The sequence below is a fragment of the Microplitis demolitor genome, chromosome 8 (assembly GCF_026212275.2).
Source record: "Microplitis demolitor isolate Queensland-Clemson2020A chromosome 8, iyMicDemo2.1a, whole genome shotgun sequence".
Taxonomy (NCBI): domain Eukaryota; kingdom Metazoa; phylum Arthropoda; class Insecta; order Hymenoptera; family Braconidae; genus Microplitis; species Microplitis demolitor.
In genome coordinates this window covers 20,516,097-20,543,134 of record NC_068552.1, presented here as the reverse complement: position 1 = coordinate 20,543,134, position 27,038 = coordinate 20,516,097, and the positions used below count along the sequence as shown (strand labels likewise).

The 27,038-nt window shown below is 28.6% G+C and overlaps 8 protein-coding genes across 11 annotated transcripts; 4 read left to right on the top strand and 4 right to left on the bottom strand.

Annotated features, from left to right (window-relative positions):
• Window positions 1–9: 9 nt before the first annotated feature.
• LOC103576644 (pyruvate kinase PKM) lies at window positions 10–3,389 on the top strand. Its single transcript, XM_053741055.1, has 8 exons — window positions 10–166; window positions 237–363; window positions 447–685; window positions 767–947; window positions 1,015–1,409; window positions 1,652–1,888; window positions 2,516–2,738; window positions 3,166–3,389. The coding sequence occupies exons 1-8, from the start codon at window positions 119–121 to the stop codon at window positions 3,381–3,383; spliced, it is 1,668 nt and encodes a 555-aa protein (XP_053597030.1). The 5' UTR covers window positions 10–118; the 3' UTR covers window positions 3,384–3,389.
• Window positions 3,390–5,814: 2,425 nt separating this feature from the next.
• LOC103576649 (short neuropeptide F-like) lies at window positions 5,815–10,999 on the top strand. Its single transcript, XM_008556957.2, has 4 exons — window positions 5,815–5,932; window positions 8,595–8,694; window positions 9,939–10,132; window positions 10,685–10,999. Exons 2-4 carry the CDS (start codon window positions 8,613–8,615, stop codon window positions 10,736–10,738), a joined length of 330 nt encoding a protein of 109 aa, XP_008555179.1. The 5' UTR covers window positions 5,815–5,932; window positions 8,595–8,612; the 3' UTR covers window positions 10,739–10,999.
• On the bottom strand, window positions 10,132–15,577 carry LOC103576648 (uncharacterized). Of its 2 annotated transcripts, XR_008404149.1 has the most exons (15): window positions 15,487–15,577; window positions 14,963–15,043; window positions 14,639–14,900; window positions 14,416–14,560; window positions 14,150–14,349; window positions 13,950–14,056; window positions 13,659–13,880; window positions 13,369–13,572; window positions 12,985–13,287; window positions 12,744–12,842; window positions 12,107–12,495; window positions 11,889–12,006; window positions 11,658–11,822; window positions 11,340–11,596; window positions 10,132–10,199 (listed from the first exon to the last, which is right to left on the bottom strand). XR_008404149.1 is itself a non-coding variant. In XM_053741339.1 (14 exons), exons 2-14 carry the CDS (start codon window positions 15,038–15,040, stop codon window positions 11,399–11,401), a joined length of 2,490 nt encoding a protein of 829 aa, XP_053597314.1. In that variant the 5' UTR covers window positions 15,041–15,043; window positions 15,487–15,577; the 3' UTR covers window positions 11,334–11,398. The 2 variants fall into 2 exon arrangements, 1 of the variants encoding a protein (XP_053597314.1); XM_053741339.1 differs by lacking the exon at window positions 10,132–10,199 and having other exon boundaries at window positions 11,334–11,596.
• LOC103576647 (frataxin homolog, mitochondrial) lies at window positions 15,325–16,215 on the bottom strand. Its single transcript, XM_008556954.1, has 3 exons — window positions 15,850–16,215; window positions 15,663–15,783; window positions 15,325–15,596 (listed from the first exon to the last, which is right to left on the bottom strand). The coding sequence occupies exons 1-3, from the start codon at window positions 16,098–16,100 to the stop codon at window positions 15,342–15,344; spliced, it is 627 nt and encodes a 208-aa protein (XP_008555176.1). The 5' UTR covers window positions 16,101–16,215; the 3' UTR covers window positions 15,325–15,341.
• Window positions 16,216–16,329: 114 nt separating this feature from the next.
• Window positions 16,330–18,976, top strand: LOC103576646 (beta-1,3-glucan-binding protein). The gene is made up of 7 exons (XM_008556953.3): window positions 16,330–16,682; window positions 16,750–16,886; window positions 16,946–17,109; window positions 17,176–17,537; window positions 17,611–17,712; window positions 17,818–18,591; window positions 18,673–18,976. Exons 1-6 carry the CDS (start codon window positions 16,443–16,445, stop codon window positions 17,926–17,928), a joined length of 1,116 nt encoding a protein of 371 aa, XP_008555175.1. The 5' UTR covers window positions 16,330–16,442; the 3' UTR covers window positions 17,929–18,591; window positions 18,673–18,976.
• Window positions 18,977–19,059: 83 nt separating this feature from the next.
• Window positions 19,060–20,068, bottom strand: LOC103576645 (28S ribosomal protein S10, mitochondrial). The gene is made up of 5 exons (XM_008556952.3): window positions 19,954–20,068; window positions 19,781–19,885; window positions 19,588–19,715; window positions 19,325–19,526; window positions 19,060–19,233 (listed from the first exon to the last, which is right to left on the bottom strand). The coding sequence occupies exons 1-5, from the start codon at window positions 19,966–19,968 to the stop codon at window positions 19,135–19,137; spliced, it is 549 nt and encodes a 182-aa protein (XP_008555174.1). The 5' UTR covers window positions 19,969–20,068; the 3' UTR covers window positions 19,060–19,134.
• A 124-nt stretch (window positions 20,069–20,192) lies between these two features.
• Window positions 20,193–23,875, top strand: LOC103576650 (BTB/POZ domain-containing protein KCTD3). Of its 2 annotated transcripts, none has more exons than XM_008556958.3 (9): window positions 20,193–20,408; window positions 20,497–20,810; window positions 20,883–21,026; window positions 21,096–21,764; window positions 21,829–21,945; window positions 22,595–22,755; window positions 22,823–23,009; window positions 23,081–23,359; window positions 23,437–23,875. In XM_008556958.3, exons 1-9 carry the CDS (start codon window positions 20,341–20,343, stop codon window positions 23,640–23,642), a joined length of 2,145 nt encoding a protein of 714 aa, XP_008555180.1. In that variant the 5' UTR covers window positions 20,193–20,340; the 3' UTR covers window positions 23,643–23,875. The 2 variants fall into 2 exon arrangements, with proteins under 2 accessions (XP_008555180.1, XP_008555181.1); XM_008556959.3 differs by having other exon boundaries at window positions 22,616–22,755; window positions 23,437–23,874.
• A 203-nt stretch (window positions 23,876–24,078) lies between these two features.
• On the bottom strand, window positions 24,079–26,812 carry LOC103576652 (CAAX prenyl protease 2). 2 transcript variants are annotated; one of them, XM_008556961.3, is made up of 7 exons: window positions 26,664–26,812; window positions 26,385–26,609; window positions 25,467–25,572; window positions 25,254–25,392; window positions 24,917–25,153; window positions 24,780–24,842; window positions 24,079–24,715 (listed from the first exon to the last, which is right to left on the bottom strand). In XM_008556961.3, exons 2-7 carry the CDS (start codon window positions 26,501–26,503, stop codon window positions 24,489–24,491), a joined length of 891 nt encoding a protein of 296 aa, XP_008555183.1. In that variant the 5' UTR covers window positions 26,504–26,609; window positions 26,664–26,812; the 3' UTR covers window positions 24,079–24,488. The 2 variants fall into 2 exon arrangements, with proteins under 2 accessions (XP_008555183.1, XP_008555184.1); XM_008556962.3 differs by having other exon boundaries at window positions 26,677–26,812.
• Between the last annotated feature and the right edge of the window lie 226 nt (window positions 26,813–27,038).

The window sequence follows — 27,038 nt, the reverse complement described above, 5'->3', positions numbered from 1 at the left end:
GAATTTTATTTGTTATTTTTGGCCTGTCAAAGTAAAAAATTATGATTGGTTTTTTTATTTATTATTATTATCAGATTATAAAAAAAAATTAATTTAATGTTTTAATAATTTTTAAATTATGTATAAAAACTCAAAAATAGTTAACCACAATCAGCAAATGCAATTGGTATTTATAAAATATAATAGAATAATTAACATAGAGAAATATTTAAATTATACAGATGATAAAATTAAAGGATCAAGTTGTACCGGACTGTCAATTGAATGCTGCATATCAATGTACAAGAATCGATCATGAAATTAAATTGAATGTCAATTGCAATCCCTCACCTGCCCGACTTACCAGAATTATCATTACCCTCAGTGTGATATTGTTATCATTTAATTTATTTTTATAATTATTTATTCATTGAGTAATTTATATATGTATATGAATACAATTCCAGGCAATAATAATCAACAAATTGATGATATTGTCAAACTGATAAATACTATTGATATTCTACGGTTAAATATTTCTCATGGAGATAAAAATTGGCATCGGCAGGCTATTAAAAATTTACGAAAAGCTTCGAAACAGCTGTCTACTCAATTAAATACCTTTAATCCTCCATCAGTGGCTCTTGATCTCCGTGGACCTGAAATACGTACTAAAATATTTAAAGACGATCCTAATTCAACCCAAGTAATTTTATTAAATAAATTATTTATTTTACATTCGTTTGTACAATAATTAATTAATAAATAAATTATTTATTTTATCTAGATTTATACTAGTCTTACAAAAGGCAATAACGTTAGTCTGTTAACGGATAATCTTATTATTAAACAGAATGTAAATACTCCAATTCTCTGGACGTCTTGTCCAGAATTACCTCGAATATCACAAATTGGTGATCGAATTATTTTAGATCGCGGTGCTGTTGCTTTAACCGTTAATAAAATAGGTCAAATAATTTTTTTAAGCCGTAAAAAAAAAAAATTTATTGATTATTTATTAGATTTTTAAAACAGGAGAAAATTATGTTGAGTGCAGAGTTATGAATACTGGAATGATATCAAATGGTAAAATAATTCAGACGATTGATACTGCATTAGAATTACCTGGGATATCTGAGAAAGACGAGGAAGACATAAATTTAGCACTTGAACTTGAATGTGATTATTTAATAGTCTCTCATGTACGAACAAGTAAAACAATTTACATGATAAAAAAACGTGTAAAGGAATCAAGCGTCCGTCCGATTTGTATACTCGCTAAAATATCTTCATCTCAGGGTGTTGATAGTTTTGACGATATTCTTAAAGTAGCTGACGGTATTGTCATTGACCGTGAGTGTCTTCAAGTGGACATTAGATCTGAAAAAATATTTCTGGCACAAAAATCAATGATTGCCAAGTGTAATCGAGTAAGTATAATATATTTATTTTAATCTATACCAAATTTCTGGGCTTGTTATTGTATATATATTATGATAAAATGATTAATTAGATTAATTAGCATAATTGTGTTGTACAACAGACAAACGGGTCATGTTTCAACAACATCATTTATATTTAATTAATATTTATATCCCAGAAGATCTAAACATAAATAATAATTTAAAGTAATGTATGTATGCATATGTATTTGTGTCTGTGTCTGTGGTAGATTGGTAAACCGGTGATAGTAACATATCGCGTGTCAACAACCGACGGGCGAGTGAAACTGGACCTCGACCTTCTGGCAAATGCAATTCTCGAGGGTGTTGATGGTATTTTTTTAGCCACTGGTTCCTTGATTGATATCAATAAACTTAAGAAACTTATCGAGGACGTCGACCTCACATGCCGCGAGGCTGAATCTGCGAGATGGCAAAGACAAATTTTTCACGAGCTCAGTTACAAGGTACGCGAATAATATCCTCTATGTATATTCAAATATCCTGCTTTCATGGTGCTTTAACAGTGTTTGTAAGTAAATAAGTCCGATGATGAAAGTGAACCTTTGAGAGAAATGTCACAGATCAAAAGAAACAGATCAACGATGAGGAAATGGAAAATATATATATACACATTCTGTCATCACAACTTTATTTATCCATTTCTTTATCATTTTATTTTACTTATATAACTAAGATATTATTTATTATATAATAATAATCATAATAATAGGACGTATTTATTTTTGGTGGTTTAATTATTTATTGATGACATTGATAAAAATAATAAAAAATAAACAGAATTTTATTATTAAATAAATATACGTTAAGATGATAAAATAATAGTGAGTTGAAAAATGAGAGTGAGGATATTTAACAATCGATCATTAGACATATGAGCTTAATCCATTAGTTCGTGTGTCAACGGGACTTATGGCAATTCATTTTAAACTTCTCTATCTGTCATAGCACTTGTCTGTATTTTTAGTAATTTATCATTCATCCATTATCATAAATATAGATTTATTAATAAATAAATCAATTATTAAATTAATTGTTTCTCTTCTTTTTTTTTTTGTTTTTCGTGCTTATAGAGCACAATCCCAGTGGACTCAACTCACGGCGTAGCTATTGCTGCCGTGGAGCTGTCAATGAAACTCAATACATCGGCAATAATTGTCACCACAACGACCGGTCGATCTGCAATGCTACTGTCTATTTATCGACCACGATGCCCTATAGTTGCAGTTACGCGACACAAAATAACTTCTCAATGGCTAAGAATTTATTTTGCCCTTCATCCTATTCACTATACCTGTAAGATAACAAATGATAACAATAATAATTATAATTACTTGTTAATTTTATCATCGAAATACATATATATGTTATATTGACGTCATTTTATCATCAGTAAATGGACATGATAGTATTATTGAAACTAGAGACTACACAGAAGGATGATATATATATATATATATATATATATATATATATATATATATATCGTAATGTTGTAATCGATCAGTATCACAAGTTTAATCCATTAACGCAAACGTAAATAACTGTTAGATATTTCATATTTAATTTTATTTATTTTCATAAACTAATATAACATTAAAATAACGTGTGTATATATTTTACATACAAGTAGAAATTAGCATGATTAGTCAGACATAATGTCAGTATACATATATAAATAGATTTATATTGAATATATATATGTAAATATTTATAAATATAGGTAAACGAAATTCAAATTGGAGTCAAGACATAGAAGAGAGAATCAGCTGTGGTATGAATTACCTTCGTCAGTCAAGATTTGTTAAAGTGGGCGATCCAGTGGTGGTTGTTAGTGGATGGCGTTCTCACAATCAAGGATTTACTAATTCTATTCGTGTAATTTACGTTTCATTGCTACCAATTACAAGCATCAGTGATGACTTTGAGGAAACTTGGTGACGTAAATCATCGATAAAAAATAAACCATATCTATGTATTTTGTAATAAAAAATTTTTAAAATTAAAGATTATTATTTATAAATTTAACGATGAGTCATTTTTTATCAGCGAATAATTAAATGGTTATCCATCAATTAATCCAACATAAGATATTAACGATATATAAAACTGTTATCTGTGGCAACGATTTATAGAGGAGGCTACAAATATTCATAGAAGCGTGACAGAAGTTGACAGATGTTTTAAACACTTGTAACTTTAAACTCATTAATTTTTCTTTAACATATTTATAATTTAAAAATCAAACAACAACTCAATGTTTCTATCAGTCTTTTCAGATGTGAAATCATTGTCCGTCGGGTTAAATATTCTTTTGTAAAAAGTAAAATATAATTTTAAAAACTTAGGGCTGATGTCAAATGTCCAATGTCTTCTTTATCCCATTGAGTAGGTATATAATAAATCAATACCGATAGAAACTGATTAGATACTATTTGTAACTCAACAATTGATAAAAGCCCACATACCAATGACGAGGTCAAGCTGTTTTAATAACAATAGAGAGATCGAAAATTTATATCATTGTTGGTTAAGGAATAATCAGCGGTCGTTTTTCTTTTTGATTAATTGTTCAAGTTTCTATCGGCATAAAAAAAAATGAAACACAACTTGCACATTCAGTCAACCATTACATTTATACAATATATATATATATATATATATATTATATTTTTTATAATAATGATAAAAAATATTAATGATGATATTTAGTTGCGAATTCCGGGGTGTATATTCAATAGGCCGTGGCATCCAGAGGGTCAGTTTACTTTTCATCATTTTTCTGAATATTATGACGTCATTGACGGATATTACTACTTTTTTTTATAAATTCATCTCAAAAGTTTACTTAGAGAATGGTCCCTAGTTGTAGCGATTTTGTAACTATTATACTATTTTTATTCTATTAAAATTATTATTATTATTATTATTGTAGGAATAACATTTTAATTGAGCAAAGTGATATGGGTTATTATAGGGTGTAAAGATATATATATAAATTCCAGAATAGACTTACTGATAGTTCGATTGATCATGGCATATATCTATATCATCAATATCTATAATATTTTTTTTTACCCTCGTAATGTTGAAGACAATAATTTAACGTGTTTATTCAGACATTATCATTATGGTATCAGAATGAAATGTCAGTTATCAAGTTGACAAGCTCAAGAACCCATGTCATTATTGCTACTGTCTTCTGACGTTTAAACACGCGCGATCACTTTTATATATGTATATATGTAAGTATTCTTAGTTTAATTATGTATTTTAAAACTTGAAGGATAAAAATTAAAAATTTATAGTGCAATCAATAATTTAAATAAAATGAATATTTTCCGGATAATATTTCACGATGAAAGTTATAGAGTTATAAGAGTTTTCATGACTAGCTTTACGTTAATTATCTTTTCAAAGTTTTATCCTATCTACAAGCTACATAATAATGATCTCATTTGTTATAATAACCAAAGAGTATTTTAAATTATCTTGGTTATGCTTCATTAACATTTATATTCATACATTTCTATACGTCTTTAACTAATTTTAGTTACTTATTTCTTTATATTTTTTTTTTCTACTATCGTTGAAGAAATAAAAATTGTCTTAATGCCACACCCACGATGTCAATCGTAGGCGTATATATTTTTTTCGTAAAAATGAAAATGTAGATAAATTTTAATCAGAGAATGTGTTTTAGGTTTCAATGCTCGGGCATGTATATTTCTCATATTACATACACGGAATTTATTTAGAGTATAGTCGTGCAAGAGCTAAAAAATGGTTACATGAAGAAGAAAATAAAGGAAAGGCAAGAGAAAAAAATGAACGAGTCACGTAGCCACGTTTATTCCATAGCCACGTGGATGTAAAAAAAAAATAATAATAATAAAACAAAAAGAAAAAAAAAATACATTGAGAAAAATGTAATGTATGCTGTCCGTCATTTGAATCAAGAGATTTGAGGAAATTAAAAGATAGATATATGTATCCAGCAGTGTTACTGCTCGTAATGTTCCTCATTAAGGTGAAATCCAGGGAAATAGTCATCTGTTCTGGCAATGGCTCTTGAAAGATTCCGTATAATGAAGATAGCAGGTCGTAAATAATGTACAGCTAGATCGGTGGACCGAGTGTAAGCAAAAGAGAAAAAAGCTAAGATATAAATTTAGGTAAAAAAAGACGATGCAGAGGATACATACAAGTAGATTGTTGTGATAGTGAGTTTGCGCTGTTCCTCACACGGTAACGTTTTTCCCGCCCTTTTACCCTCTCCAGATCCAGCCACCTGTCGTCCACCCTTAGCTCATGTATATAAAAAGCTCCCGGCAGAGTTTCGTCACTCTTGCGCTAACGTTACCGTCGTTGCAAATTACTCAGGGGTTGTTTCTGACTCTACTTCTACCGTTACTACTTTTGTGTTAATTTGACAGCAAGACTGACTGAGTGAATCTTCTGGTTCCAGAACTCCTTCGATTTTTTTTCTGGTGAGTAATTTTTTTTATTTTCTATTTTTCTCAAATTACAAGTATTTCAAAAAATAAACATGTTAAATATATATTTTTTTTTAATTCATAATTCGTTTCATATATTTTTTTTTTTTTGAGTTAAAAATTTAAATTAAAGTATCTTGAGTTTGAAAAAAATTTTTTTTTTAGCTAAAAAAAAAAAATTTTTTTTAATGTCGACGGTACCTAATTATTATGATAGAAAAAAGTAATTTTTTTGAGTACAAAGGAAATTAACGTTTCTAGTGAATAAAAAGCAATTCCAGAGTGAGGAAGAAAGAAAATGAAAAGTGATTTTACCTTGAGTCTTTTTTGTTAACTTAATTTTTTTTATTATTATTATTATTATTATTATATTGTGTCATATTTTTAGCGGCGTCAAACGCGTTATTTTGGGTATATAGTAATATAGTTAGATAGTTCGATAGAGTCGCGTGCAGTTGATCCCATAAAAACGCGCACGTGAGACATATCGAGACATATCGGTACATGTACGGGCAAGCGAACACAAAAGGCAGAAAAAATACTCCCTAAGTTTTAGAGGGCTTGTGGATATTTGAGCACACGCTTCAGCAAACAAATTACGAGCTCCCACAGGTGGAGCATACCACCAATATAGAATAGATAGGATATGAGTTCTTTTCTCCTCTCTTCTCCTCTTCTTTCCTCTTTACAGCCTATACACTATCACACAAATTCACCTATTTCATTTTTTATTAAGACAGCTTTTATTCCTACTCTTATCAAAAATATCATTTTTTTTTTTCATCAATATGTAAATTTGAAATTATGACATTTCACTAGTCGTAAATAAAATAATAAAAAAATCCATGTCAAAGTTTGAATTATTATTTTTTTTCTTGTTAAGAAATCCATAATTATAGTTTCCGTAATCATTAAATTCAAAACAATGAATAAATCGTATTAGATTTGATGTATTAAATTCGAATTATATACATTTATCATTTTCATTAATTTATAGGTCCAGAAACTTTATAACTATATATTAATATATTATCAGGTCAAGCTTTTATTACTAAAACGTGTGATAATTATACTTGACTAAAATGATAACTCAAAGGTAAAAATAATAATTTTATATCTCGACTAAACTTAATAAATAAATTAAATTAATCTAATTAATTTATTAGCTTATGGTCTGACCACTAACGTACTCCTTCTACTTGAATTTATTTAACTTTGAAATTTAAAAAAAAAAAAAAAAAAAAAAAAAATTTAATCGAGCTGGTATTAATACTTGACAGTAATATTTATTTATCAAAATAAACTAAACTGATTTGAAATGTCACATTAACAATTTATTGATTATAAATATTATTATAATTGATAAATAATATGTATTTCGTGTAAACGTATGCATGCTGCAGCAGTTATTCAGCAAGATTAATTTATTACCCGTTGAATAATTCAACTCAAGCTTGCTCAGAGATTTTTTTAGTTTTTAGTTCTTCTTTGGTAAACGTCAGAGACAACGCGTACACCGACTATTTAAATGGTAATTACAAAAACAACAGCAATAACAATAGTAACGAATACGTGGGTGAGAGCGAGAGGAAAGACAGTGACCAGATTGTGTTGTTAGCCAGCAACAACCAGAACATCCTTGCATTTATTGTAATCGCACAATAATTTATCTCTAGTTTGTAATTTATTTTTCGCTCTACCTTTATTCGAATTTTCATCTTTCGTCAAGTTCGCTATCAATGACGTAATAAATTTAAATTATTATTTTTTATATTACTAATATAACTCTACGCATTTATTATTAACATATATATTTGATATTTTTAAATTTAGAAGCTTTTAGATTAATTGTAATCTTACTGACACTTATATTAACATTATGTCAACAAGTTTTTTTTAACGCAAGACATGAATTAACAATTTTTACATTTACGTCTTTAAAATGCAACGGAATCAAAAGTTTTATAATAATTTTATTCGCTTCGAGAATTCAAAGTAATATATTAACATATATTAATATATTGTAAATTTTTTTTATTTTTCGTTATTTTAACAGTCTACTGCAATAAATCATTTTTATATATTTAGTTTGTTTTTAAATCTAAAGCAAGAATATAAACTAAAGTGACTTGTATTTTATCTCAATGGGTAGCAAATCAAGTGTAAATTTTATTACACCGTATATGCTAAGTAAAAAATATTTTTTATAAAAATTAACATATATTATTAATGTTTCATGTTTAATTTATGTACCACTGATTGAAAAAAGAAAAATTATTTTTTAAGAAAAAATTATAAAGGTTTTTACTAATAATAACATAAAATATTTAAGATTGCATAAAAAATAAGAAACATACGTACAATTTGTGAGAAAATAATTTTATTGAATTGTATTGTATGATTTCTATTGAAGAAACTCTGTATGAGTTGAATTTGACGTAGGAAATCTCCAACTATTGTTCAATACTATTTTATATATTTATTCAATTCTATATCCGTTCCAATGGTTTTAGCGAATCGAAAAATTCTTGCGAAATTCCGTAACTTTATTATTATTTTTAATAAAAATAAAAATTGTTAACAGACAGTAAAAAATATTGAATAATAAATAAATAAAAAAAAAAAAAAAAAACAATCATGTTCTCTTGGCTTTTAGATACAACAAAAGAGAATAATGAGGAGTTACAGTTGTGCTATTGTCTTATTTTTCATCGTCGGGGTTGTTGTTGCTGCAGAAAACTACCTGGATTACGGAGGTAAAATTCAACTTAAAAATATATGTGATATTTACAATGTATTATATGGCAAATATTTATATCCAACTTTTTTCCATGTTGCTAGTTTATTTTAATCCATCAAACTTGTTTCCGTATTCATTTATTAATACTGTTGATCACACGAAATTATATATATTAATTATATAATTAACAATGATGTAGTAAAATTGGCGAAAACTTTTAATTAACTAACGGGTAACACGTGCAACATTTTTTTTTATTCATATTTATTTAATAATAAATCAAAAAATTTTACATACATTTAATTAAAAAAGAATTTTTTTTTGTTTTTTTTTTTCTTTTTTTTTTTGTTTTTATATTTGATATAATTGCGTGGATTTTTAACAGTTGAGTAAATTATCAACAATTAATTTAATGTCATAATGTCACAACCTTTAATGACGTACGTGATAATCAACTTTGTCTCATTTTAATTAAATTTATCTTATCAATCATCAGCAAAACAATGGGTAGTACTGGAATAATTTAAAAAATAAAACAAATAATTTAATGTAATGAACAAAAAATAATAATAGGAGAATTTGTTTGGTAAAAGTCTGACTTAACAGATTTTTTCTACTCATTACTTTTTCATTACTATGAACCGGAAGGGCGACCGGCAATAGATTTCTTGGCACATTACGTTTACCGTCGCTGGGGAGTGTTGAACACTATAAGTGTGGGTTTTTTAGATTTAACGGATACCAAAGTAGCCACATGGGAGTGTACAAACTTTTTATATTTAATCGATTATCGACTAAATGAAATAACCATTCACTGGCCACTAATTCCTGATATATATTTACGCAAATTTCATTTTTTTAAATTAAAACGATTTAATTTTTTTTTTTTTTATTTTTATTAATCAGCTAAAATCATTACATAAATCTGTATCTAATGTCTTACAGTTTTAGTAGACAATGATGAAAAATAGTTATCGCATTATTAAGCAATAAATATTTTGTCTTTTATAGTATACATAAAAGTTTGAGCCAATGCTCTAATATTATTTTATTTTGATATTATCGCGAAAGTATGTTCAGAAAGCCATTAAAAGTCTAGGTAATAAATATATTATTTCATCGGTGACATTTTAATTAAAAAATAAAATATTATTAATACTTTGATTACATAATTTATAATTTATCTAGACCTCGAAGTTTTTAATTAAATAGAAAATTAATAAAGAAAGGAAAAAAAAAAATGTCTGTTTATTTTTATAGAAGAGAATGCAGATCGTAATCTCGAGAACTTGCGTGAATTCTACAGGTACTTGTTGCGACGTAATTCATTCGACGGTAGTTTCAGATCATCAATTCCACTGGATTCACCTTACGAACATTTAATGATACGAAAATCTCAGCGTTCACCGTCTCTACGTCTTCGGTTCGGCCGTTCCGGTCCACCGGCGCCCCAGGTAAATTTATATCCCTGTCGTCACATCTCTTATATATATATATCCCCATACTTTATTACGCAATAACCTGAAAGCCAAATAATCCCCATTTTTTATTTTTTAAAACAACTTAAAAGACATAGGTCAACGTTAATGTCCGATAAATTTATCGATATACTCCTTATTTTATATAATATTTTTTTTCTTTTTTTACTAGTAAATTGAGGACTAGATGAAAATACCAAGAAAGCTTTTTTTATCTCTAAAGAAAAAGCTCGAGGGAACGCTTCCCTTTTTTACACTCTGATAAATTAATGAATGAATTTGTTACAATCTACTTTAGACACCAAACTGAGATTGTATTGTACTTTTATTTGTCTGTGATGAATTAAAGATTTCACAGACTTATTTTCACAAATTAGAGTTTAAAAATGACTTTTTTTGTCTTTACCTTTTGATGACGTAATGCGTTTAACAAAAAGACATTATGAAAATTAGTATTCAGCTTGTATGAAAATAATAGTCTTGTTTGTGGGCTATATTAAATGTTAAGTTAATTGGATTTATTTACAGGGAAATCCGATAACGAGACCGGCTTCAAACGGAGAATCTTTTGAAGACAACTGAGACCACTGGCTACATCCCATATAAATATTGAAATAATTTTCGTACCCGAATCACGGCTTTCCTTTCAGTATAATTATTGATAATAAAATTTTAAAATTTTAAAATATCAACTTAAAAATTATAAAATATTTAATTATTCCCATTTTTGACTAAAACATATTTCCTCGCGCTTATTATTTCACTTATTGTACTTTTATTTTGTTTAAATTTATTATTATTCTATTTTAAAAAAATGTAAAAAAAAATATACAAGTGTAAAAAATGACAGAGTGTCGCCAGTTATTCGATCTTTCTCTCTCTCTCTCTCTCTCTCTCTCTCTCTCTCTCTCTCTCTCTCTTGCGCTCTTACATAATATATTCATATACATATAAATAAATATACGATATACTTATTATTATAACTATATGTCAATACATTATAATTAATCACTTGTAGAAATATTTTTTACAAAGCTATTTGGCTATTATTATTATTATTATTTATTTGTTTATGCATTAAAGTTATTTAAAATAATATAACAATTGATATGATTTATTTATTAATAAATGTGCCAAATATTGTGATCGTTGTGCATCGTAATAAATATTTATAATTACTTACCTGTCCCCTCATTACTATTATTTAAAATAAAATAATAATATTAATCAATATAAATCTGTTTATTCAAATGAAGTTGACTGCGAAGCTGAACATAAATTTTTTAAGGCAATCGCTACATCTTTGTCGTCACACGATAGTTCTCCAATATTTTTAAACTCTGGTCTTACGAGAATTTGACTTTGAATTCGATCTAGGGTCACTGATAGCGGCATATTCAATATCACCTGCCAATTAGATTCATCTAAATTTGTTAGCCACTAAAAAAAAAGTAATTTATTTATTAAAAATCACTATTTTTATATATTCTAGAAGACTTACTTGGTCAAATGGATCATGTTCAATATGAAACATTACATATGTAAGAGGTTTCGCGGATACATGAGCGTCAGTAGTATTTTTAAAATCATTTTTCATTTCATCTGGATTTTTAACAAGATTATTTAGTATCCAGTCCGAAGCACATATCAAATATTCATAAGTAATCTATAAAACAATAATAATTAATGAATAAAATAACTATTTGCTATTTCCTGATCTTTTATAAATTACTTTCAAAGATCGACGTCCAATTTCCGTGAATAATAACTCGTCAGCATAAGTTTCAATCCACAGAGAACTATTATTTAATTTTTTAATTCTCGGACTATCTTCTTCTTCTTCTTTAATCCTATAAAAGAATTTAATAGTAGTAAATCGATGTAAAATAAAAATAATGTCTCAATAAGAGGATAAATTTATAAAAAAAAGTTTCACAAAATAATCAATACCACGTTTCAAAGCGTTTTATTATAGCTTCTATTTGAGCGGTGTGTTTATTGTCTTCATCAATACTGCAAACACCCTCAGCTAGTGCTGTAGCGGAGGCGGCTTTGTCTTGAGGATCAAATGAATAAGAGTCAGCGATACTTGGTGGTGTTTCTTGAATATCTGATTTGTCAGACATATCACCGGTGGTATTTGATATTTCAAGTAGTGCAGAATAAAGAGCAGCACAAAATATTTGTATAAATACTGAACCACCGATTGGATGACAGTGAGCGGGTATATTTTTATTTATAAAATTAATAATGCGTAATACGTTTATTGGAGTGCACATAAAAAGCTCAGAAAAACAAGCCAATGCCAGTGACATTGTTTGATAAATACTTGCACCTGTCTAATAATTATATTTTTATTTTACTTAATGATAAAATAAATTATGATGATGATAATAATAATAATAATAATAATAATAATAATAATAATAATAATAATAATAATAATAATAATAATAATAATAATAATAATAATAATAATAATAATAATAATAATAATAATAATAATAATAATAATAATAATAATAATAATAATAATAATAATAATAATAATAATAATAATAATAATAATAATAATAATAATAAATACCCTTATTGCATCAAGTAGAGTATTGACAATAGGTGTCATAATGGTTTTAAATGGAGACAGGAGAGCATTTAACCAGGGAGCTCGACATTGATTCCATACCTATTAAAAGATCAAATGATAGTACTGATTTATTGTATTAAATAATAAATTATAATCAATTTAAATTGGAAAAGTGTCATGGAGATTTAAACATGGAAATGTCATGATCGAAACAGTTATCCCGCAGCGGTTTATATAATACCTGCTGTCTATCAAGGTAATTGGACCAATTAATATCCTGCTTGAGTGCGGGAATGACAACGTCGAGTGGATCCATTGCCGTATTAATCAATACGTACATCAGACTGTAGAGATATAAAGTAGGCGGTAAATTTGAGAGATTTTGTTGGCAACCGGTGCATAAAAATCCCCCACAATAATTTGAATTTTCTTTTGATTTAGTGTATCTTATCATTGAGTTAATATCTTGATTTTTACCAACACATTGACGTATCAGAGTACTTAACAGGATTCGTGCCACTAAGCATTCATTCATTGATAAAACCTAGTCACCGCAATTTATTTTATTTTATTATGTAAATATATTATAGCTGTTTTATATAATTAACAAAATAGTGCGTGATACTTTAAGTAATTGAGGCCATTTAGCTTGCGGTTGACACCTCAAGACATTTATCTCCAAGATAAGAGCTTGATCTTCTGGTAAAGATAAATTAACACTTTTTAGTACTGGGAATCCAAAGAGCTTTGGAGCACTTATTATCAACCAAGGTGCTGGACCACATTGTTTTTTAAGCATCGGCATGCCCTCTAATCCGTTCCGACAAACCTATATTATTATTATTAGTAATTTAAAAAAAAAAAATTTTTTTTTTGTTTCTAATGTTATGAATAAATTAACACACAATGACGTACCTGATAAAGGGATTTCAACGGTGTACCACGCAAAAGTAAGCAAATTAGCAATTCGCGGCATTTAGCATGTATATCTCTCATTACAATTGATAATTTATTCATACGTAATCCTATAAGTTCATTGGCATCAGCAGAACCCGCTAATGCAAGGTAAGCGGTGCAGCTCAAAACATTAAACGCATCCGACCAAAATTGTTGTGACCTTGTTAAACTTGGACGTCCCTATTATTCATAATTAAAAATATTTATACGTATATGTATTTATATATAATTATAATTATAATTAAATACGTGAATAAATCGTGATACGATAATGGTCAATGATTCATTGAGCATCCCAGCAAATATTCTTTGTGCCATTTTAGGTGATACAGTATTCCATAAGTCTGCTTTTGTACCTGTATATACAAAGAAAAATATTTATTAATAAACTTTATTTAATATTCATTAAAAACACAGGATAAAAAATTTTATAATTATTGAAAACGTACCCTGCATGTAAAGCCACCACATTTGAATAATAAATGAGGATCTTTCTCGCTCAAAAAAAGGTTTATTGCTTTGCCAATTTAGTGAGTCTGCTTCGTTTAAAATATATAAAGAAATTAAACGACAATGTAGATCAAGAAGTTTTTCAGCCACAGCTTCAGCCATTTCTTGGTACGATTTGTAACATTGATGAAGTTTTTCACTGTTTATTTTATTTATTACTTATTATTTATATTAATTTATAATTAAGTTTAAAAATATAGTAGACCTTATTTGTTTGGGTATTTTATCTTTAGACTGTTGATTATAACACCATAAACAATTTCTCATTAAAGCTGCAGCTCCAAGTGTTGCAGTCAATACTGCCAAGTCCGCGTGATCAAGTGATTCTTGAATTAAAGCGTGTAAATGTTCTAAGGTAAAAAAAATAATTATAATCATTATTTTAATATAAAAAAAAAAAAAAAAAAAACTGTACATATATCAAGTACCAATTAGCTGTTCAGATGTATCAACAACCAATAAAATAAAATCAGAGGGTTTAGTTTTTTTGACAACTTGTTCATCAGCTTTATCTGATGAATCCTGTTGAGCTGTAACGCATAATCCTGATGGGTATTTAAATGCAATTATAAACTCAGCTTCCCACCACTTAACGATTTTCACGACTGCGAATGATGCGTGACGAGGAAAATCGAGCTTACCACCGCTTACTCTGTTACACAATGATTCACGTAAAACTGTTTGCTGCGCCTACATCAATTAATTTTAATTTATATCCTATTATTGTTATTATTAATATTATTATTTATTACCTGATAATATTGCATGTCTCTTTGCAATAAAATTCTAACTCGATCAACGAGATTTCCATCTTCCATTATTTCGTCCATAATCTATCAAAATAAAATTAAGTCTAAAGATTTTTCACAATATCTAATCACATTTATTGTTCGCAAAAAATGGAAAGATTCTTCCCCTAGTCAATCCTTACGACTAGGGTGTGGAAAATTATTTCATCTTTTATCCACAGATTTTTATTATTATCATAAAGTATATCAATCAATTTTATTGTCCCAATCGCGTCTTACAAAATAAATAAGGGGTTGTAAAGGGATAATTGTTTATCCTCATCATTAATTCTTACTATATAAATAATAATTAATAAATAAAAAAATTTAATTAATTAGTAATTTATTTAATATGTTTTTTGGAGTATGAACATTTATCATTAAACAATGTGGTATTATTAACGATTGATGGGATTTCATTATCAAGAAGCTCGTGAAGGGATTTTCCATCGTGTTTATAAATCCATGTACCATCAATAAAGTCATACCGTTTAGGTCCAGAAGTTGGCGATGATAACCAGAGCTGTTTATTCGGTGTCTGCCGATTTATCACGTATGTACCGTATTTATTACCAAATTTAACTGTCAACACACCGTCCTGCAATGTTTCAATCAATTTTATTAATTAGTCAATAAATATTATGATTTATAATAAATAAATTACCCCATAGGATACATCAGCATCATCTAGATGTGTCGCCTGCTCAATCAATTCATCAAAATACTCCGTCAATGAATCAAGTGTGTCATTTGATATTTTTTCAAATTGAACAGAATCTAATTCTCTGTAAAAATTTAATTTTTTTATTATAATATATTGAAAAATTTATAATAATCATCAAGGTACTTACGATTCAAATAAATTTGATGGATTATCAGAATAAAAATTAATTAATGTTGGTGTTGTCGTTGTTGGTGCGTGAGACAAGTACTCAGTATTGTAATTATTCAAATATTTTTTAAAATTTAATGCACTATAACCTCTTGATAATCTTTGATATAAATGTTCAGGTTTATTATCAATATGATTATTTGTAATGATAGCAAGTACTGAGTAAGAAAATTTATTTCCTCGAGTGATTCTCGTTACTGTTGACAACATTATTGATCTAATTTTATGTTTATCGATCAAACAAATTAAATACTTTAAAATGTATTATGAAACTTGTGTACATATAAACTTGTGATATTCGAACATTAGTCAGCTGATTTTTCTACCGCCGATAACTGCACGCATGCGTCTTTTATTTTTTTATTTTAAAATTAATAGCGCGTAAAAAAATATATTTTATTTTTAAAAAAATAAATGTGATAAATATTAAATAAAAAAGTGGGGATTTTATCGGGGAAAATTCCAGACGTTGAACTAAATCATGATCTTAATTTATATTATTACGGACTCATTAGCATATTAATTTATTAAGTAATTAATTTAGAACATATAATGGAGTATAAAAAATCTATAATAGTTAATTTACTACTTATATTTTGCGGAGATACTTTAGCTAAATGTGATGACAGTTCGACAACGGTAAATGGAATAAAGGCTAAATGCAAAAATGAATTGATATTAGAAGAAAATTTTAATCGGATTGCAGTCGATGATTATTATGCTGAAGAAGATAATTATGTATATTTAAATTCTTCATTATGGAAAAAAGAAATTAAAATTCCCTTAGATCCGGTAATATAATTTATTTTTATATTTTATTTATTTCAATTAATTAATATATACATGATTTCATTTACAGGATTATGAATTTTGTGTTTATCATAAATTGGAAAAAGGATTGAGAGTTGAAAATGGTTTTCTAAAAATAATACCGAGTCTATTGGAAGATTCTTATGGAGAAAATATAACATACTTTGGAAGACTTCAACTTTCAGAGTAATTTTATTTAAAATCATAATAACTTAAAAATTAGTAATTATTTTTTTTATAAATAGTTGCACAGGAATATTACCCGGAGAATGTAGTCGTCAGGCAACAGGATTTCATATTTTGCCACCAGTTTTGTCAAGACGATTGACTACTAAAGATAGTTTTTCATTTCGATATGGGAAAATAGAAATACGGGCAAAGTTTCCTGAAGGAGATTGGATTTATCCTGGTAAAATTTTTTTATTTTATTTTATTTTTTTAAAATTATAATTTAAAAAATATTATTTTTATAAAGAAATGTGGCTTGCTCCAAAGTATACAACCAGTGGAATTGGATATGCAAGTGGGCGTATTATTTTAGGAATGGCTCGAGGCAATGAAGGATTGATTAAAAATGATGGTTCTTTGGAAGACTACAGTTCGAATATTCTTGAATTCGGACTAAGAACAGGTCCACTGGGGACATCGGGAAACGTAACTGAGGAAAAAGTAACAAAGAGAAGTAACTCTGGACCATGGACTCGTGGTTTTCATACCTATACAACTATTTGGAACCCCGATGGTTTTATTTTTAAAGTTGATGGAGAAGTTGTCGGACAACTACGTAGTTCTCGACAATCTGAAGATCAAAATCGCATGGCGCCGTACGATTTAGAAGTAAAAAATATAAATTACTTAAAATTTATTTAATATGACAAGATTAATGTATTTTTTTCATCTGTTTTTTTAGTTTTATTTGATGTTAGGTGTCGGTGTAGGTGGTGTAAGAGTATTTCCAGATGGAACACGCACCGGTAATTATGAGAAGCCTTGGAAAAACGTCGGCGCCAAGGTCATTAGATTTTTAACTCACAAAAAACAAATATTATACTTTAATCATTTAGCTTGATATATTTAACGAAATAATGATTATTATTATTTTTTTTGTAACACACAGGCAATGCTCCGTTTTTGGCAAGCCAAGGATCAGTGGCTGCCAAGCTGGAAGCGCGAAAACGCTCGGAAAACAGCTTTCGAGGTCGACTACATTAAAGTTTGGTCAGTGTGAGTAAAGTCAGTGAATCTCTCGAGAGATCCAAGACAATACATATAATACAGCATATAATATAAAAGTGAGAGGTGCAGACGTCTCAATCTTGCTGATGAATCTCTTTAAATTTGCACGGCTCCTTGGTTTATTGGTATTGGTAACAAAGATGTTCATGTATATATATTTTATTTGGGTACTAATTCAATGATGGAAAACCGGTTGTAACCAAGGTGGTGGTTCCGTTATGAGTTATTGTTTTTCGAGGATCGAACCCAATCTCAAACTTGATCAGTTGCCAAATATTCTCATGAGAACAACATTTAAAAAACCACTCAACTAAATTTAATGTGTTGTATTATAATTATTAGCTCTCTGTTGTTTATTTCTCTTTATTTAAAATGACAATAAAATATTATTATTTTATGCCTTGGTGATTTTATACATTCCCGTCAATTTAAAGTGATTGACAGATCGTGAAGAGTGTTCAAACTCAACAGTCTTTATTAGTTTCTCTGACTCTGCGTTCTTTGCAATACAACTCTCGCTGTCGTCTCTGTTATTATTTACTCCTTACTCGAACATACATTTTTATAATCATGAAAAATAATATTATTCTATTAAATCTCTTTGTACTTTTAGTAATGAATAATATCAATGGACAAAATACTTCATCTGTCGTTGGTAAGTATAACGTAAATAATTATTATCAATGCTGTTAATAATTAATAGTTTAATAAATAAAAATTATCTTTATAAATCTAGGTAATGATTATGTTCTCCGTAGCTGTATATCAAGTGTTGAGTTGATAAGAAATCATCGGAAGACAGCACCACGTATTGATACTATTCAAAATATAGAGGGAAAAAGCAAAAAGAATAGTCCGGAAGAAACAAATGTCAATAGAGTAATTAATAATAGACAATTAAATTCTAATGCCCGTGCTGAGAAAGACCGTAATAATTATTTACGAGGGAGAATCACATCAGATAGTCCTGTAAAGACTGTTAATATTATGAGACAAAGAAAATCTGAACCCCTGGTATTCAGAAGAAAAAATGGATTTCCAGAAGCATCTCAGCAAACCGATCGACGGAGCAAGAAAAAAAGTGAAATTATTACTATCAAATCTATTAATTAGACAGTCTAAATATTTTATTCATTTTTTTTTTATTTAAGATAAATATAACCTACTTATTAAAAAATAATAACAATAATAATAAGTCTCACGACAGTTTTTCTGTTAATTCAGCTGGTTTTTTTGTGGCCGCAGTATTTTGAATTAGAGGTTCGCGTACGGATTCTAAAACTGGTTGGATTTCCGTCTAAAATTTAATAAAATAAAACAAATGTTAAGAAAATTATTTTATATGTTTAATAAAATAATAAAAACGATGATAAATAACAGATTTAGACCTTGGTGACTTTCATAGCAACTCCCTCGGGTAAATTTCTTTGTATATATTCCAAGAATGTGTCGGCTGTTGATTCTGTGAGTCTGTCGAAATTCATATACCGATAATATGTTCGATATTCATACTGCACACGATGTTTTTTGTGAACGAATGCTGATTTTAAAATAGTATAACGTTCATGTATTGGTCTTTTTGGTTGTGAACTACAATAAATCATTTAAATTATTTAATTGTCGATTGATGAATAAAAATAAATGAATTTACTTTTTACTCATATTGATTCCTAGATGTGATGCGGCAGTACTAACAAATATACCATAACTTCTTAGAACCGCCGGTTCATTGCCTCGTACTTCAACTTCGATTTTTTTAAACAATTTGTCATGCCTCGGCTATAATTACAATAATCACGTTTAATTATTCAATAAAAACTAAGATAATAAATAAATAAATTTACAGCTTCGTTTGTCGCAAGAGCAGATAAAAATCTTTGACAACTCATCTGTTGAACAAGAGTCCTCGTTTGTAATCCTGATGATACATTTTGTGGTTGAAAAATATTCTGAATAAATGAACAATAAACATAAGTAATTGATAAAATTTATGATATAATAAAAAATTTCTCATTACCTTTACTAAAAACATTATAGTTATTTAATATTTAAATTGTTATTTATTTCAACGGTCAACACTGGATAATGAAATTTATTTAAGAAAATAATAGTAATGATGTTATTAGAGGTTAAAAATCACAGAGGAATTATTTAAAGCGCAGCTCTGATATAAATTCACTTAATATTTTTTTTCAGACCTACAGTCGGTAAGTAAGAACATCAATCTGTGTTATAGACATCCACTCTCTCTGGTTGGTTGTCATTGATTCGCGCATGTGTATTAACTTAATAATAATTCATTATTCATGACGTTACTGATGACACTCAGCTACTTGCAGCTACTGCTACATCAGTGTTGAGAGATTATTTTCATTATTTCTCATTACAACTGTTGACAATTTAAATGAAATCTTGTATTACATCGTCACTAATTATGGGAGACATTATTCATTTAAACGTTGGTGGCACTAGGTATTGAAATATATATATATATATATAAATGTTATTATTACTATTAATCAAATAGTTAAAAATAATGTTTTTTTTTTTTACAATATAGATTTTCAACCTCCCGTCAAACTCTTACTTGGATTCCTGATTCATTCTTTACTGCACTACTGAGTAATAGAATAGCCAGTCGTCGTGATGAAACTGGTGCCTTGTTTATTGACAGAGATCCACAAATTTTTTCAATTATTTTAAATTACTTGCGTACTAGAGACATTGATCTAAAAAGTATTGATATCAGGACTTTGAGACATGAGGCTGAATATTATGGTATTACACCATTAATTAAAAGACTGATGCTATGTGAGGATCTGACGCATTCCTCTTGTGGTGATGTACTATTTTACGGATATTTACCGCCTCCAAGTTAGTAACACTTTTTAATAAAAATTTTTATTCATTTTAACAAATTAAATCTTTTATTTATCAATGGTCTAGGTATTCCCTTGCAAGAACCAGCTAATGTAACTGTTAGTACTACAGATGTTGGAGTTCATGGTAGAGTGACTGTAACTCCTCGCCCAGAAACCTCACAAGCTAGTACATCTCAACCTACTCCTAATCAAGCGTCTAATGCAAATGGTAAAAATAAAATTTGATCATTTTTTTTTAATATTAATCATTTTGTAATTGGGTAATTAAAATTATTAGGGCAACAAAATCAAAAACCTCCTGGAACAAATCATACAAGAAATTCATCACTGGACTACAGATTGTCACAGAGAGGTTTGCAGCATTCGCGAAATCCCTCGTTAGATCTTCGACATGTTCGTAATAGTTCTGCTGACATGAACAAATACTTTAAAAATGAAGTTGGTCTTGTTTTTGGTCCTCATCAAGCTTCAGGATGGGTTGATCCTCTGAAAGTTCAAATGATAAAAGCCCATCACAATTGGATCGTGATAGCGTACGCTCACTTTATAACATGTTACCGATTAAAAGATTCATCAGGGTGGCAGCATGCTTTTACAAGTCCTCATGTAGAATCAATAATTGAACGAGTTGCTATAAATGCTAAAATGGGCAGCGCTGCTGATGGTAAAATGGTTGCAATATCTTACGGTAGTCAAATACGTTTGTGGAGTGTTTCTGAAGATGGAATTAAAACGAACATTGGTACATTTAATTTGAATGTACGAGTGGAGTATTTATTTTTTATTGGCAGTCAATTGGTTGCATTATCACCGACGGGTAAAATTGGAGTTTGGCACGCCATGTCTCAGCACTGGCAAATTCAAGATGTTGTTTCTATCTCATCTTTTGATACCGCTGGCTCTTTTCTACTTCTTGGATGTAACAATGGATCTATTTACTACATCGGTAAACTTTATTCAAATTTTTTAAACAGTTACGATTATTGAAAAAATTTTATTTTTTTTCATAGATATGCAAAAATTTCCATTAAGAATGAAAGATAATGATTTATTAGTAACTGAGTTGTACAGAGATCCAAATCTTGATCCTATAACAGCAATATCTGTTTATCTTACACCAAAAACAAGTAAGTTACAGTTTCAAAATTAACTTTATGTAAAATAATAATATTTATAACGTTAATAATTACGATTAAAAAATATATTTGTCGTTGAAAAAAAAAAAAATAATAATTAATCAAATTTTATCAACAACTCATTATTAAATGTTTTTGCCACATGATTTCGTACCGTACAACTGGATATGTAGCACAAGGCAAGTATGGGTTAATCAGTTTGAGATGAAAATATATACACTATTTAAATAAATATTTATTACACATCTTAAAAGTCATTATTCACATCACTATATATTTTATTTTTTCATTATTTTATTATTAGCATACCTTTCCTCTCCGGAACCCTGCTACCTTTATGCATCCAGTTGTACTAAACCGTGTTGATGGTCCCTATATTTTTATTACTGCCAAAGTAACCCATTTACTTTTTCTCATTTAATAGTTTATGTTCATCTGAGAGGGAAGGTAACATCAAGATAAAATATTATTATAATAATAACAATAATAAACACGCTATCACGTATCACGCATGATTTAAAATATTAATTGTATTTATTATAATGATAACAACAATAATAATTATAATATGTAACATGTCCGACACATATATTTGTTTATTTGTTTGACTTATTATACGTAATAATAATCTTATTGGAAGATATTCTGTCCCTTTCTGCAGGTCTGTGTGGAAATTGGATTGAGATTGCTTATGGAACAAAGTCGGGAATCGTAAGGATTATTGTTCAACATCCAGAGACTGTAGGACATGGTCCACAGTTATTCCAAACCTTTACTGTACATCAAAGCAGTGTTACAAAAGTATTTAATGAGTTTTAAATGAATATTAAAAAATTATTTATCAATAACAAATTAAAAAATCTTTCAGGTGAGGCTGTCAGAAAAATACTTGGTGTCTGTTTGTTCAGAATACAACCATGGTAGAAGTTGGGCGTTGACACGATTTCGTGGTATGATATCTACTCAACCAGGTTCTACGCCAGTAGCTAGTTTTAAAATTGTTTCATTAGATTCCGTTGATTCGTTGCTGAGTAATGATGCTGGTAATGACTTTGGTATGTATTTTATTTAAATATATATATAATTAAATAAATTTCATAATAAATAATAATTTAATTGTGTGTAGGTCCATTTGGAGAACAAGATGATGAACAAGTGTTTGTTCAAAAAGTTGTACCAGAGACTGATCAATTATATGTACGATTAGCTTCTAATGGGAAACGTGTATGTGTAATTCAATCGGTTGATGGTAGTTCAATAAGCTCATTTTGTGTTCACGAATGCGAGGGATCAAGCCGTATGGGATCACGACCCAGAAGATTTATATTTACGGGACATTCTAATGGGGCTATTCAAATGTGGGATTTGACAACGGCTCTTGATCCTTCATTTGAAGCTCATCAAGGTAATTATTTTAATTACCTCTGATATTTTTTTTTTTTTTCTTTAAAGAGCCAATATGTCAATTGATAAATTTTTTAGCTAAAAATTTTGCTGGTGGACCATCACCAGAAGAATTATGGAAACTATTAGACCAGTGTGATTTAAGTAACAGTCATTGTTCAACGCCTTGTATTAGTCCTTGTCCAGCAATCGTATCCTCTGGGCCAAGAATAAAGGCAAGCAATGTACAGTTTCTTAATCAATTGCAAAATTCCGAATCAAATTCTGGTCCTAGCCAAGTGTAAAATAATAATATATAAATAATTATAAAATTAGCTATATTTTTAAATTTTATAGACTGTCTACTTTTAAGTATTATTGAATATCTATTATTATTAATCTATCCAAATGCATTTAATTCGCTTAGATTCGTGATATTTATCATAATCTGTTGAATTTAAAAATATTTACTACATTGTATCTTTAAAAATTTTAAGTTACTCAACTGTATATTCGATATTATCTTATGATATTATTATATAATTATAAATATTAAAAAAAAAAAAAATTGTTATGTTTGTATATAAGACAAACGAAAAAGAATCTCTTGATCTTATCAACTACAACTATTTTTACTGTGATCTCAAAAATAAAAAGATTTTTTTCTTAAATTTTTTTATCAAACAAAACATTTATTAACGTACTCAATATTTCAATCATATAAAATAAGTGACTAGTGATTATTGTGTAAAATTTTCACAAGTTATTATAAATATATATTAAGTAATTATAATTAACAAGATTTATATGAAATGAATGCCCAATATAAGTAACACGTGCGTATGTATGTAAATAAAACTTAATGTAAGTTTATATTTATTAAAAAATTTCAAAAACTGATGTGTCATGATTTAAAATAATTGGACATGGCTATCAATTTTTTCGTCATATAAAAGTATTAAAACAAAAAAATTACAATTATTATTATACTATACAAATGGTAAAACAAACATGAGGCACTATGGTGAATTTTATCCTAAAATCCAATAAGAATTCAACGTTTTGATAAGCATCTTGATTTGTGAGAATTAATTCAAGTAATTACTGTCCATTGCCAAGATAACTTATTGCAATTTAAATTTTATAATTCGTCAAGTTTTAAATTCTATAAAATTTTTATCGAAAAAAATATTATTATTGAACCACGATGGATTGGTAAGAGGTATCAGTAAATAACACCAAGCAACAAGACCTATTACAAAGAGACTAAAAAATCCAGCTCTTTTAAAAAAATTATCGTAGGCCATTACTTCTGTGAGATCTGGAAATCCCATATGATTGCAGAATGAATGAGCAGCAAAAGGTGCGACAAAATGACCTAAAAATTTCAAAATAATAATTCTGTTTGTAAGAATAAAATAAAAAAAAAAAAAAATACAAACCTGTTTTAGCAAATAGAAAAGCTGCGTATGCTCCAAATATCGTTGTGTATATAAATTGAAAAGCTTTAATGATAAATAAATAATAGTAAGTATAAAATGATTAACAATTATACAAAAAGTAAAATAATTAAACGTACTGGATAGAATGACAGCATGTTTAAACTCCATCCCGACTTTTGTTCTTTCAACGACGTGATGAAAGTGAGCAACTCCAAAGAATAACGGACATATAAAAATGGCAGTAGTTGGACTAAAGCATTGTAATAACAATGGTAACATACATGCCCTGAAGGTCCATTCTTCGCTCAATGGAGCAACCACTAGATTTCTCCACCAAATCAACGTTCTAGCATTTCCTAGCCAGTACATTGGCTCTGAAGTGTCAATAATAAAAAGAAAACAAAAAAAAATATATATAATTACATTTTTTATTTATTATCTTGTGTATTTCAGTGTACGTACATGTATACTGACCCACGTACAATTTCCATTGACCATTGAGCCCTTGTAAACAAAGTGGTCCTAAGAATAAGATCATTGTCAAGAGCAGAGGAATAAAAATTGCCTGAAATAATCCTGACCATCTGAGGCCAAGTAGTTCCCAAATTGTTACCTATAAAATATTCATTCATATTTATTTATTTTCGAGTGAAAAATGGAGAAATCAATTGAACAGCGGTTCGCTACCTTTTCAAGTACTTTATTACTCATTCCAAAGTATAAAAATACTGGAGATATCAGAGCCATAATGAACACACTGAAGAATCTTTTTTTTATAGTGCTCGAGTGCTCCCTGTAATATAAAATAATATTTAATCGAATTATATTCTGGTTAGGACATAAAAAGTCTAGCATTGATTAAATTTTTTTTTCTTTTTTTATATCGGAGCTTCGATTTTTAATTTAAAGTAGATAGAATGAAATCCGAAGTGCGTCGCTACTGCCGCGGCATTTAACCGGAAAATTTTTAATTTATTAAGGGAGAATAAACGTGGAATCAGAGCTAAGAGAGAGAAAGAAAGATATAGACGTAAAATATATGAGTATGAGTGTATTGGTTGGCGCACATACCAAAGTCTTATTGGTATACGTAAAACAGCAACAGCACACATTGCGAATATCGCGATTAGATCCTACATATGAACAGATGAAAAAATAGTCTGCTGGGACGAGAATAGTGGATCTGTTCTCTTTCTTCTTCTTTCCTTTCTCCTCTCTACGTCTCTACTCCTCATCAAGTCATTCATGCCTTTGGTTCTATTCAGTGATTACCGAACAAACTATTTTTTCTCATCAATCCTTCTCAATACACCTCATCTATGTTTCCGCGGTTTGCGCTGCCAATTAATTACACCGACTTATCAAAAAGACAACCCACCACCCAATTTATATATAAATAAATAAACTTAATATATATATATATATGTAATGATGAACTTGTATAAATTTATTAATAAAAATAGTCGAGCTAAAAAATAGTTAGTTATAAATAAACCGAGTAAATGGGAATAAAAATGTATACCATCATTAATGAGGTTATTTAACATAAATTAATAATATAAAAAAAAAAAAAAAAAAAATAGTTAGTAGTGAATATATGTGTACCTGGTGTGTGGTGAACTCCATACATATAGACTTGCGACATACGTAATTGATAGCAATAGACATGATAGTATGGCATAAATGCAGTGATATTGGTTATTATTTAGTTCTTGTGCCTCCATAACTTTCAATCCTCTTAATACATACTCTGACTTTGAGCTCTAAGCTGCTTTAAGCTGACCGGCTGATGTTTTCTGACGTTGTTAAAAAGCTGTCGCGTTGGTAAACCTGAAAGACATTTTGATTACTACCATTACTACCATTACTACACTTGCAACATACTACTCAATACTACTCTCTAACTCTCTTCGTTGATCGTTGATGAGGTTGATGATGATGGTGTGTATGGTGTATATGGTGTATATCTAGAGGTTGGATCTAGAAGAGGTATTTTTTGTGTGTATGTACATGTAGGGTTATAATGTAACAGTAGTAGTAGTAGTAGTAGTAGTAGTAGTAGTAGTAGTAGTAGTGAGAGCAAGAGCGAGAGAAGAATAGCAGAGAGAATAATAATATTGAATGTGAAAGAGCAGAAAGAGGGGGTTAGGAGGATATGAGGATATGATATACCTATATACCTATATAAAAGTGTAATAATATGTGTATATGTAACTGCGGGTGCGCATGCGCTCGAGTTATCCAGTCCGGCAGAAGGCA

What these genes read in the sequence shown, in the direction of transcription:
- LOC103576652 (XM_008556961.3), bottom strand. Translation starts at nt 26,503, where the DNA reads ATGGAGGCACAAGAACTAAATAATAACCAATATCACTGCATTTATGCC. An exon ending in TCAATGGAAATTGTACGTGG is followed by an intron (nt 25,154 to 25,253) that starts GTCAGTATACAT and finishes TTGACACTTCAG; the next exon opens with AGCCAATGTACTGGCTAGGA. An exon ending in ACATGCTGTCATTCTATCCA is followed by an intron (nt 24,843 to 24,916) that starts GTACGTTTAATT and finishes TTATCATTAAAG; the next exon opens with CTTTTCAATTTATATACACA.
- LOC103576648 (XM_053741339.1), bottom strand. Translation starts at nt 15,040, where the DNA reads ATGGACGAAATAATGGAAGATGGAAATCTCGTTGATCGAGTTAGAATT. An exon ending in AAAATACCCAAACAAATAAG is followed by an intron (nt 14,350 to 14,415) that starts GTCTACTATATT and finishes TAAAATAAACAG; the next exon opens with TGAAAAACTTCATCAATGTT. An exon ending in CGTTGAAATCCCTTTATCAG is followed by an intron (nt 13,573 to 13,658) that starts GTACGTCATTGT and finishes ATAATAATATAG; the next exon opens with GTTTGTCGGAACGGATTAGA.
- LOC103576644 (XM_053741055.1), top strand. Translation starts at nt 119, where the DNA reads ATGTATAAAAACTCAAAAATAGTTAACCACAATCAGCAAATGCAATTG. An exon ending in CAGAATTATCATTACCCTCA is followed by an intron (nt 364 to 446) that starts GTGTGATATTGT and finishes ATACAATTCCAG; the next exon opens with GCAATAATAATCAACAAATT. An exon ending in TGATTGCCAAGTGTAATCGA is followed by an intron (nt 1,410 to 1,651) that starts GTAAGTATAATA and finishes TGTCTGTGGTAG; the next exon opens with ATTGGTAAACCGGTGATAGT.
- LOC103576650 (XM_008556958.3), top strand. Translation starts at nt 20,341, where the DNA reads ATGAAATCTTGTATTACATCGTCACTAATTATGGGAGACATTATTCAT. An exon ending in TCAAGCGTCTAATGCAAATG is followed by an intron (nt 21,027 to 21,095) that starts GTAAAAATAAAA and finishes TAAAATTATTAG; the next exon opens with GGCAACAAAATCAAAAACCT. An exon ending in ATCAAAGCAGTGTTACAAAA is followed by an intron (nt 22,756 to 22,822) that starts GTATTTAATGAG and finishes AAAATCTTTCAG; the next exon opens with GTGAGGCTGTCAGAAAAATA.
- LOC103576646 (XM_008556953.3), top strand. Translation starts at nt 16,443, where the DNA reads ATGGAGTATAAAAAATCTATAATAGTTAATTTACTACTTATATTTTGC. An exon ending in TTAAAATTCCCTTAGATCCG is followed by an intron (nt 16,683 to 16,749) that starts GTAATATAATTT and finishes TTTCATTTACAG; the next exon opens with GATTATGAATTTTGTGTTTA. An exon ending in AGGAGATTGGATTTATCCTG is followed by an intron (nt 17,110 to 17,175) that starts GTAAAATTTTTT and finishes ATTTTTATAAAG; the next exon opens with AAATGTGGCTTGCTCCAAAG.
- LOC103576647 (XM_008556954.1), bottom strand. Translation starts at nt 16,100, where the DNA reads ATGTTGTCAACAGTAACGAGAATCACTCGAGGAAATAAATTTTCTTAC. An exon ending in CCATCAAATTTATTTGAATC is followed by an intron (nt 15,784 to 15,849) that starts GTAAGTACCTTG and finishes AAATTTTTACAG; the next exon opens with AGAATTAGATTCTGTTCAAT. An exon ending in ATGCTGATGTATCCTATGGG is followed by an intron (nt 15,597 to 15,662) that starts GTAATTTATTTA and finishes GAAACATTGCAG; the next exon opens with GACGGTGTGTTGACAGTTAA.
- LOC103576649 (XM_008556957.2), top strand. Translation starts at nt 8,613, where the DNA reads ATGAGGAGTTACAGTTGTGCTATTGTCTTATTTTTCATCGTCGGGGTT. An exon ending in AAACTACCTGGATTACGGAG is followed by an intron (nt 8,695 to 9,938) that starts GTAAAATTCAAC and finishes TTATTTTTATAG; the next exon opens with AAGAGAATGCAGATCGTAAT. An exon ending in CCGGTCCACCGGCGCCCCAG is followed by an intron (nt 10,133 to 10,684) that starts GTAAATTTATAT and finishes ATTTATTTACAG; the next exon opens with GGAAATCCGATAACGAGACC.
- LOC103576645 (XM_008556952.3), bottom strand. An exon ending in CTCTTGCGACAAACGAAGCT is followed by an intron (nt 19,716 to 19,780) that starts GTAAATTTATTT and finishes TTGTAATTATAG; the next exon opens with CCGAGGCATGACAAATTGTT. An exon ending in GGAATCAATATGAGTAAAAA is followed by an intron (nt 19,527 to 19,587) that starts GTAAATTCATTT and finishes GATTTATTGTAG; the next exon opens with TTCACAACCAAAAAGACCAA.